At 37.6% G+C, this 11,600-nt stretch overlaps 1 protein-coding gene across 2 annotated transcripts; it reads left to right on the forward strand.

The window, feature by feature from the left end:
• The first annotated feature begins 954 nt into the window (after nt 1-954).
• On the forward strand, nt 955-4,561 carry LOC102614505 (uncharacterized). 2 transcript variants are annotated; one of them, XM_006491573.4, is made up of 7 exons: nt 959-1,459; nt 1,816-1,956; nt 2,059-2,172; nt 2,253-2,426; nt 3,324-3,439; nt 4,094-4,175; nt 4,283-4,561. In XM_006491573.4, the coding sequence occupies exons 1-7, from the start codon at nt 1,052-1,054 to the stop codon at nt 4,286-4,288; spliced, it is 1,041 nt and encodes a 346-aa protein (XP_006491636.1). In that variant the 5' UTR covers nt 959-1,051; the 3' UTR covers nt 4,289-4,561. The 2 variants fall into 2 exon arrangements, 1 of the variants encoding a protein (XP_006491636.1); XR_372120.4 differs by lacking the exon at nt 4,283-4,561 and having other exon boundaries at nt 955-1,459; nt 3,328-3,439; nt 4,094-4,176.
• The last annotated feature ends 7,039 nt before the right edge of the window (nt 4,562-11,600 follow it).

An 11,600-nucleotide genomic window follows, 5' to 3' on the forward strand; every position in this document is an offset into this window, starting at 1 on the left:
GCGGCTTCACTTGGGAGTTGGTAGCAGCAGATCGCGGAGATGCAGACGGCTCACGGCTCACGGCTGGTTGCGACTTCACTTGGCAGCAACAGATCGTGATTTCTTCAGCAGTTGGCAGCAACAGATCCATCTTGTGGTGGCTGGTTGGTGGTTGCAGACTTGCGGGCTGCGGCTGCCTTGTTCTGTTGTTAAGTTGTTTGTGTTTGTTTAGTTGTTTGAACTTGTGAGTTGTGGTTGACAGCGTATGTGTGTGTGTGTGTTAAGTTTGCGAGTGAATTGTTGAGACTTGAGTGACTGTGCAGCGTGTGTGTGTGATGTGCAACTCGTGTGTGTTATGTTCTGTTTTGTTCTGTTCTGTCATTCTGTGTGTGTGCTGTGCAAGTGTGCAGCTTGTGACTTGTGTAGTTGTGTTGTGTGTGTGCAGCAGCGTATGTGTGTGTGGGCCGTGTGGCTGTGTGCTGTGCAGCTTGTGACAAGTTGTGTGTGTGTGACTGTGTGTGTTGTGCAGCAGCCGAGCAGCGTATGTGTGTGACTTGTGTAGTTGCTGTTGAGTGTTGACTGTGGCTTAACTTAAACATCTTCTTCTTAAATTTGTTTACTGTAAGTTTGCTGGTACTGTTAAGTGATTGAAAGTTTGAAACTATTGTTGTGTGTGTGTGTGTAGTGTTAGACTGTTCGCTTAGGTTTTTTTTTTTTTTTTTTGAGAACCCGATCGGGTATTCGGATCAGGTCGGGTTTGACCTGAACCGATCACAACCCGATTGGATTTGTAAATTTCAAATCGATCGGGTTTCGATCCCGACCCGATCCGATCCGAACTCAAAATTTATCGGGTCAGGTCGGATCAGATCGGGTAAAAAGTCCACCCCTACTAATAACTGTATGCTGCCCAATGCTCCAACGTGGCGGCAAACTAACCTCAACCTGAAATTCTGCCCACAAGATCATCAAACTCACTGTTCGAAAAAGGAAATATTTAAAGACAAGATAAACATCGTCCATTGAAATATTACACAACTCAAACACGCTCCCTCTAAATCTTTGATCTGACATGTCAACTCTCTGTAAAGTCTCACTGCTAACTACAAAATCCATCTCAAATTCCCCAAAATTCAGTTTCAGTCCCGTTATCTTCTCCATTAAACCCATCACGGCATCACATAAACTCAGCACATCAAAGAATTTAAGCCTTTTAACATCAAAGAGGAGGAAATGGGTTATTGGGTCTGTCACAGAAGATAAAGAAGTGTTCCCAGCGGACAATAAGCAGTTAAAAGATGATAAAAACGGTTTATTGGTTAACGGGTCCGAAGATTTTGAAGCTGTTTCTTCGGACGATAAAGAAGTTGTTGGTGATAATGATAAGTTGATTAGTAGAGCAATTAATGCTACAATTGTTCTTGGCGCTGGTACTTTTGCAGTCACAAGGTTGCTCACTATTGATCACGATTACTGGCATGTGAGTGATCTTATTTATTGGATTCTGTTTGTTTTTTTTTATTTTGTTCTTTCTTATTGTGTTTTGTGAGATGGGTATTGGTCACTTTGAGATTTTACCGTCCAATTTTGCATTTTGCATTTACCATTATTTGAATTTGATTGTTGCATAATTCAAGCTGATTGATTAAGCTATTTGGAAAGCTATTACACTGAAAGAATGATTCTACTTGTCCCAAAGTAGAGAAATTTTGGGGAAATTATGTAACTACAATTTTTTCCCCCATTAACATGATGGATTTTCGTAGCTTTAGGTATTGTATTTTGTTGCATGCATAGGATTTTCAGTGCTTACCTTTTGGATTTGAAATTTCTCAGGGATGGACCCTGTATGAAATTTTAAGGTATGTGCCTGAACACAACTGGATTGCATATGAACAAGCTCTTAAAGCAAACCCTGTTTTAGCAAAGATGGCAATAAGTGGGATCGTCTACTTTATTGGAGATTGGATTGCACAAGTGAGTCTTTCTTTGTTTCTTTCTCTTTTCCATCCTTTTTATTTTTGTTGGCAACAAATATGCTTTTGTTAATTGCTTTGATTCATCTGACTAAATTTTCAGTGTTATGAAGGAAAACCGCTTTTTGACTTTGACCTGCAACGCATGTTCAGATCAGGCCTTGTTGGGTTTACTCTTCATGGATCGCTATCTCATTACTATTACAAGTTTTGTGAGGTGATAATCTCAGTTCATATTTTTTCCATTTCATCTTATTTCTTTTTTTTTGGTGGATGGCTGAAATGTTTATTTTGTAGGCTCTTTTTCCTTTCCAAGATTGGTGGGTGGTCCCTGCCAAAGTGGCCTTTGATCAAACTGTTTGGGCAGCAGTTTGGAACAGCATCTACTTTGTGGTTTTGGGATTCTTGCGTTTTGAATCCGCCGCCAATATTTTTAGTGAATTGAAGTCAACATTTTGGCCCATGCTGACCGTAAGAAGCTCTTTTTTTCCCATCTAATAAGATTTGCATGCCTAGCCTGTTCACATGTTCTTATGTGTTGATGTCTGAAAAGGCGACATAGGATCAGCTCGCTTATTATTCAGTAGAAGACGATAGTCAGAGCATATTTCTTTACTTCAATGCAGATGCTATTGTGACTTTCCCTTTATAATCTTCACTTATTTTTTCTCCTTGGCAATCAGGAAAATACAGAATTAACCTAAACTTTTAAAATGAATTGTAGTTTAAATCAAAGTTTTCATTTTTTTGATTGGCCATGTGGTATCTGGCTGCCGCCTCTCCAGGGAGGCTGCAGGATCAAGTTTGCTACTTCAGAACCTTAAATCAGATGTGATGGGAGTTTTATATTAAAATAAGAAAAGAAAGGTGTAAGAAATAAAAAATATCCCTCCAAATCATTGCGAAAACAATGAAGAACAAGCAGATGATTTGAAGTTTTGATTAAACTCCTAGTTATTCTCTTTAACAAGTCAGTATACTCCAAATGATGTTATCTTCTTTTTCCAGCTACAGCTAACACTTTTAGTGGTATTGAGAAAACTTATTGTGAAGCATGGAAACCTTCTTGATCTGTTCTATTGTAATACTTAAATTAGAGAACTGGATAGTAAGGGAAAAACAAATGATATAATAACTCCATTCTAACACTTCCTGACTGATGGCGATTTCATCCTGTCAAGGAGGCAGTCTTATCGGCCTAAGTTTCTACCTCGCATTTACAACAATATGGAATGTTGGCTATTTTTCTCAGACTTTATTGCTCATTGATGTTTCTTCTCTATATTTAGCATAGGCTTGATTGTTTGAGTTATTAGTCAAATATCCATTGAAGCTGTGATTTTTGGTTTGATTTGCTTTCCCTGACAGGCAGGATGGAAGCTTTGGCCATTTGCTCACCTGGTCACCTACAGTGTAATCCCTGTGGAGCAAAGGCTTCTTTGGGTAGACTGTGTGGAGCTCATCTGGGTTACCATACTCTCAACGTAATTTTCTGTCCTCCTATGTCAAGAAAATTACATAGAGAACTTCCACAATATGCTAGTTTGCATATACTTAATTTGATTAGTTGTAGACTGTCTCATTACGGTTTATGAAGATAGTCTCGTTACGGTTTGTGAAAATATATTTTGAGTTATCATGCAATCTTTTATTTTTCTTTCCTTCACAGGTTGACTGGAACATAAAATGTTTAAATTGCTGAAGAATCTCTTTTTGTCTTTTAATGCTCATCTGTTCTCTAATAAGTTTCTGAAGGATTGAATGTTTGTTTGATTTATGTTTCCACTGCCAGCATATATGAACATAAAATGTTTAAATTGCTAAAGAATCTCTTTTGGTCTTTTAATGCTCATTCGTTCTATAATAAGTTTCTGAAGGATTGAATATTTGTTTGATTTATGTTTCCACTGCCAGAGTATATATGAACATCATCAATCTGAAAATTTGTGCTTGCTGTCATTAAGCAGTCTTGTTCATACTTAGTGTTCATTATGCTGGGAATTCTGCTTTTGTTTGTACAATAATCTTAAAAAATTCATTTTTCCAGATCTCTTCATTGAAATGCTAGTTAAATTTAGGGGTCTCGGAATTTGTTATTAGGATTTTGCTAACAGAAGGAAATCCTTTTTCTTTTATAGTTATTCAAATGAGAAATCAGAAGCCCGAATATTGGAGGCAACAACGGAGGCAAACTCGGATTCTTCATCAATCAGTCATGAGGTAGGATGCTACTACTCTACTCTCATTCACTTGAGCCAATCTGTCAACTACATACATAACATGCCTATGTAACTTCTAATCCAGTTCTTTCTTTTTCTCTTTCCCAGGAATAAATGAATATCAGATCATTTTTAGTACAGAAGGATTTTCTAATATTAATCAAAAGGGCAGATCAACCATTTCATCCTCATTTCTCCTGTGAACGCTGAAATGTGACAACAGGTTTATTGCATGGATGGTAATAATACGTCGATTTTTACCCCCTTCCCACACATAGGATAGAGATACTGTTGTATTATACCGTACAAATAAGTGCATATGAAATAGAGAATCTCTGTATTATTTTACAATCTCTTTTGTTATTTCAGCTTTATGTTGCATTCCTAGTCCCAGCTATACACATTGAAAGCAGCAAGCTGACTGATTTTACACAATTCATGTTTTTGACCTCCCTGGGCCTCTTATCCTGATGAGACTGAAAAAAGAAGACAGCAAAAGTAACTAGGCAATCCCACTTCTAGGGGCAATCCTCAATTAAAATTGTAGTGAAATTGAAACATTGCAAATCTCATGCCGACAGATTTTTCTGCCACCCTCTTAAATAGCCATTACGGCTTATTCAAATAAGAAACTACTCCTTTATTGACTCCATAAACATTGCAAAATTGACCCACTAAATTAGCTTACTGGTGCCAATTAAACAAATTTAGTAGATTGAGATGGTCACTCCATGATATTTGCATAAGATCCTGGCACATGACTGCCATCAGCATATTCTCCATTAATTCTAGCTTGATCAATGCAATTCTAGAGTATGAAAGGGTCATTACCGTCCTCCTAGAAAACCTTGCCCTCAACTGATCCCAATCCTCCCATGTGACATCTTCTGCAAACGAGTTAGATCATTGAACCAAAACTTTTACAGCAGCACAATTATTCTTTTTAACAAGTTGGCGATCCCAAATAACGATGGGTTCCAATCTTATTCTTCCATCATCTCCAACAGTTGGTAAAGCTGATTGGCTTACTGCCTTCTCACCTATTTTCTTCTTAAGGCAGGATACATGAAAGATTGGATGAATATGTACATCTGCTAGTAAGTCAAGACGATATGCTACCTTGCCGATACATTGAAGCACTTGAAATGGACCACAGAAACGAGGTGATAACGACAAATTCTTTCACACACAAATACTGGTCTGTCTGAAGGCCTGAAGTCTGATATACACCCAATCTCTAATATTGAATTCACGCTCTGAATGGTATCGATCAGCTTGTTGCTTCATCCTATGTTGAGACTACATCAAGTTTTCTCGCAGCAACCGAATCATGCTATCCCTTGCTTGCAAGCTTCTGTCAATGGTATTTGCACTTGAACTTTCACTATAAACTTGGTATGATGGAGGGAGTTTCCGGTAAACAACTTCATAGGAAGTGAGTTTTGTTGAAGCATGGAAAGTGGTATTATACCACCATTCAGCTAAACAAAGCCATTTAGACTAGTGAGTGGTAGGGGTGTCAAAAAAGTCCGCCCAGACCGGACCCGGCCCGGACCCGGCCAATCCGGTCCGGGCAAAACCCGAACCGCATGCATATAAAAACCGGATCCGGGTTTGAAATTCTCAAACCCGGACATTTCCGGTACCGGGTCCGGGTTCAACACAAAAAACCCGGAACCCGGACCGGACCCGGTTTTTTAATAAATTTAAAAAAAATAAATATATTATATATAAATATATAATTATGAATTTATGATATATTAGATGTTATTTAAATTTATTGTGTAATTATTGTGTTGTTGAATTTAATTTATTTATTTTATATATAGATTGAATGAGTTTAAGTTAGAAATTGGATAAATTTAGGTATTAAAAAGTAGATTGAAATAATTTTTATTTATCATTTGTGCAAAATTTGTATTGTTAATGTGTTATATATTTGTATTTGACTATTTTCTTTTTTAAAATTTGAAATTGAATGAGTTTATTTGATTATTTTCTTTTTAAAAATTTGTATTGTTACAGAAATTAAAAAAAAAATTGAAGAAAAAAATTGAAAAAAAATTAAATTTATCACATGCGGGTTTAAAAAGCCCGGATCAAAACCCGGACCCGGAAGGTGCCGGGCTCAAGCCCGGACCGCACCCGGAAAAACCGGGTTTTAACCCGGGTCCGGGTTTGCATTTCTCTCATCCGGTCCGGTCCCGGGCAACACCAAAACCCGGACCGGACCCGGATTTTGCCAAGCCTAGTGAGTGGGTCGATTGCCAGGCATGCAGCGTAGATAATTCTCCAAGCATCTATTAACCACTTCGGTTTTATCATCCGTTTGAGGATGATATGAAGAACTCATGTTGAACTTGGTACCTTGGTGAAGAAATAGCCTTTTCCAAAATGTACTACTAAACACAGAGTCATGATCACAAACAATAGTTTGAGGCATCCCATATAATTTATAATATTATCCATGACTATCTGAAGCAATACCCATAGCAGTAAAGGAATGTGGAAGTCCTTCAATAAAGTCCACAGAAATATCACTTCGTACCTTAGTTGGAATTGGCAATCGTTGTAATGACCACGGGAAGCTACTGTTTCGGCCTTGTTCCTTTGACACACCTTACATTCTGCATATACTTTTTTACTTCCGACCTCATTCCGAACAGATGAAAAGATAGTTTAATTCGCCTTAAGGTTCTGTGCACTCCTGAATAGCCACCTAAAGGACTGTCATGGGTAGTATGTAGCACCTTCTCTTTAATTTCAGATTCGGCAACTAACACCAATCTTCCCTTATATCGCTGATCATGGTTCCACGTATAACCAGGATTCCTTGTTGGTTCAATCTTCAATTCTTCAATAATCTTTTGCAATTTACGATCGGCCAACCATTCACATTCTAATACCTCCAACCATTCTAAGATAGGCAGTGTAAGAGCTATAAGAAAAGCACGTGATGACCCAGCTTCTTCTTCTTTCTATGATAATGCATCTGCCACCACATTTTCCTTTCCGCCATAATAGATAAGGTCAAAGTCATAGCCCATTATTTTTGTCAGCCATTTATATTAAGGCAGAGTTGTTATTCTTTACTCCAGTGCTTGTTTAAGGCTAAGATGATCACTTTTGATCTTGAAATGGCGTCCAATCAAGTATAGCCTCCACCTGGAAATTGCAAACACCACTGGAAGCAGCTCTTTTTCATTAGTTGAAAGTCCCAAGTTACGATGAGATAAAGCTTTACTTGCATATGCGATGGGTCTTCCACCTCGCAACGAACAGCTCCGAGCCCCGTACCGAATTCATCACATTCTATTACAAACTCCTTGGAAAAGTCTGGCATAGCTAGCACTGGAGTGCGGTCATAGCTTGTTTGAGCTGATTGAAAGCATTTTCAGCCTCTTCATTCCATAGGAAGTTATCTCGCTTTAATAATTCATTAAAAGGTTCACAAATTTTGCCATAATTTCTCACAAATCTATGGTAGCATCCTATGAGGCCCAAGAATCCTCGAGGACCACTTACAGTCGTAGGCCTTGGCCAGGATAACATGCTCTCCACCTTAGATGGATCTGCTACCATTCCTTCTATAAAAATGATATGGCCTAAGTATTCCAATTGCTGCCTCCCAAAAAATACATTTTGACTTCTCGACGTAAAGCTAATTTTTTTGAAGAATTTCCGGTGATGAAAATTTGTTCCAAGTGCTCATTCCCACTGTGGCTACACACGAGGATATTGTCAAAAAATACTAAGATAAATTTAGGCAAGTAAGGCCTAAACACCGCATTCATGAGTGACTGACCTCATTCAGCATCTCTTTTACAAAATAAGAGCCGAAAACGGGCTGATACTCGGTTGAATTGTGCCTGCTTGCAGCATCTCTTTTACAATCCCCTCAATCTCATTTTTTGCATGTAAGGATTTCTATATGGCTTAAGTTTAGTTGACCCGCAACCTGGTTTTAGAGGCACTCTATAATTTTGAACCCGCCTTAGTGGTAAGCCTATTGGTTTTACAAATACATCTTCAAATTTGTTTAGTAACTCAAGTAATTTGGATCGTGATTTACTTCTTTTGGTTCAAAAGCTTCTTCATCAGTAGCTTACATAAGACAAAGATGAGCTACAGCGGTTTGATTGGTATGCACCTTGATTTTACCGCTCGTTGAACCACGCAATACATGTCTGTAGTTATTGCGTTTGAACTCCATTCTTAGGTTTTTAAAATCCCAAGTTATGAGTCCTAGTGTAGTCAGCGACTAAACCCAGAACCATGTTACACCCACCCAAAAGCAACACTCTGAAATCTACTTGGAATAGAGAACCCTGCATAAACTACTCTAATTGTTTACATACGGCTGCACTTGCAATTGTTGAGCCATTTGCAACGGTTACAGTTAATGGGTTTGTTTATTGAGTCGAGACTCCAGTTTGTTTTACGATACCAGGGTCAAGAAAGTTATGTGTGCTTCCAGAGTCTATCAGTGTACTAATGGCTTTTTTCTTTATACTACCTCAAACTCCCATCGTGTGATAAGCCGTTGATCCAGACATCGGCTTGAATGAAATTGGCCGGGCTTCATTTGCTTCACTTGCTTATTCCTTTTGATTTTCGACCGCTGAGGTGCTAAAGACATCTCTGTCTTCACCTTCAATCAAGAACAAGTGAGGTTTCTTACAATGGTGGCCCACATGATATTTTTCATCACACAAGTATCAGAGTCCCTTGGCTTTTCTTTTCCCACATCTCTTTTGTCGTAGTCCTTTGAAGAGGTGGGAAGGATTCCTTGTTTACTGGCTCAGGGGTCGGTTGATTAGGTGCTGATTTAGGAAGCCCAGTATTTGTGCTTGGTCTAGATGTACCTCTTACTTCTCTAATTAGGGGTGGGCAAAATACCCGATCCGACTCGACCTAACTCAAAAAAGGTCAGGTTCAGGTCAGATCGGGTTAGCATTGCAACCCGATTGGATGAGGAAGTGCAAACCCGATCGGGTTGTGATCGGGTCAGGTTACCCGAATACCCGATCGGGTATTCCAAAAAAAAAAAAAAACTCACTCACACCACACATTACACTTTACGCTTTAGTTACTTTACAGTTTACACTTATTTACACATTACAGATTACACAATACACACGCACAACACACTGCACACCAGACGGCAAAGGGAAACCCTCACAGCTCACAAGTACTCACAACAATTCACACACTGTGAAACACACAAACAACACACAGAACAGAACCAATCTGCTATGAGTGCTGCCGAAACCAAAGGCCTGAAGTCTAACTTTGAACCCTCTTCAATTTGCTGCCGAAACCGACACCCAATAGGCCATCAGTTGTCGCGATCTGTGCCGTGATCTATTGTCGTGAGCTGCTGCCATCTGCTGCCGTGGCAGAAGCCTCCAACCCGACCCGACCCGACCTAGGCTTTCTCCATTGATGGCTTTGTGACCCGAACCCGTTTTTGAAGATTTGAAATTTCATAATTTCAAATTCAATCTTTCATGGTATATATATATAGATTAATAGTTATATATGCTTAATTATTAGTTATTTAATATTTGTTATGTAATTGGTTAATGGTTATTATTTGATTGTTGTAATTATGTGTTTTTAAATGTTAGTAATAAAATCAAGAAAATTAGTGTATTTATGATTTTGTTATGAATACATTTTTATTAATTGTTAACAAATAACAAAACTTTTGTCAATAATTAATAATTGAAATAGTGTTAATTGATCATTGTTAATAATTGTTAATAACAGTTAATAATTAATTTTTTATGAATAAAAAATTAGGACATTAGATAGATTAAATATTAAAATTAAGTATTATGTTAGTGTTACATATATTTTATTATTATAATGTGTTATATGATTATGTGCACTTCAAGCCTTCAATTCAACCTTAAAAAAATTAACTAATTCAATTAACATTTTATTGTATTAAGTATAAGTAATTTGAGCTTTAAATTAAAGGATTTATAATAAGAATTAAGACATAGATAGGCAAATAATATCATATTATTATGGGGAATGGATAATTGGATATTATAAATTAATTAATTAATCATGAATTTCTTGCTTTTTGTTTATGGAGTATGAACAATTTGAATTGAAATTACTAATTAGATTATGTTAATAGTATTTCTGTGTTTTGATTTTTGAATTAATGATTATTAATTATTATTTTGAATATTCAGATGCTTGGACACTCAAGATCGAATTCGATGAGTGACGATGAAGAACAAAGTGTACAAATGGAAAGAATCCATAGAGGAAAGGAAAAGGCAAAGCGGAAAAGACCGCCAATGAAGAAAAGATCGGAAGTATGGAATCATTTCACTTTACTCGAAGATAATCCAAACAAATATAGGTGCAACTATTGTGGTAAGCAATATCAATGTCATTCAAGGCTTGATGGGATTACAAATATGACAAGGCATATAAAGACATGCGAATCATACAAGACATTTCGGGCACAACAAAGTGGAAGTCAACAAAATTTGACAGCTGAGGGCGGTGAAGAAAATGCAAGTAATTTAGTTTTGGGTAAATGATGGAGTCAAGACGCGTGTCGAAGGGCAGTAACTAAAATGATTATTATGGGTGAGTTGCCGCTCAGTTTTGTAGACAACAAAAGATTTAGGCATTTATGCAGTGTAGCTATCCTGCAGTTCGTTATGTCATCTTGAAGAACTATTGGTAGAAATGTTATGGAGTTATTTTTGGAGGAAAAGGTAATGAAGAGTTTGATTTGCAACAACAAGCAGCGAGTGTCTCTTACAACTGATTTATAGACTTCTGTTCAAAACATGAGCTACATGGTGATTACAACTCATTTTATTGATAGTGATTGGTGTTTGAATAGGACGATTATTAGTTTTAGCGTAATCGAAGATCATAGAGGGAAGTCGATTGGCAAAAAGATTGTGGCTTGCCTATAGGATTGGGGGATGGAGAGGTTGTTTGCAATAACTGTTGATAATGCCACTGCAAATGATATTGCTGTTGGTTGTGTCACTTTGCAGTTGCTTACTTGGAGGAATGATGATGCACTTGTGTTGGCGGGACAATATATGCATGTGCATTGTTGTGCACATATTTTGAATTTGATTATTGTTTTAGGATTGGGAGAGTTGCATGCTAGTGTTACCGCTATTCGGAATGCTGTGAAGTACGTGAGATCCTCCAGTACGAGGTTGCAGACATTTAAACAATGTGTTGAGCAGGTGAATTGTCCAAAAGGAATTGTTGTTTTGGATTGTCCTACCAGGTGAAATTCCACTTATTTGATATTGATGACTGTGCTGAAATTTCAAGCGGCATTTGATAGAATGGCAAAAGTGAATAAACCTTATGAGGCATACTTTGCTGAGAAAAAAAATAATGTCAGAAGGGTAGGCCCACCTGGATCGGA

The sequence above is a fragment of the Citrus sinensis genome, chromosome 2 (assembly GCF_022201045.2).
Source record: "Citrus sinensis cultivar Valencia sweet orange chromosome 2, DVS_A1.0, whole genome shotgun sequence".
Taxonomy (NCBI): Eukaryota; Viridiplantae; Streptophyta; class Magnoliopsida; order Sapindales; family Rutaceae; genus Citrus; species Citrus sinensis.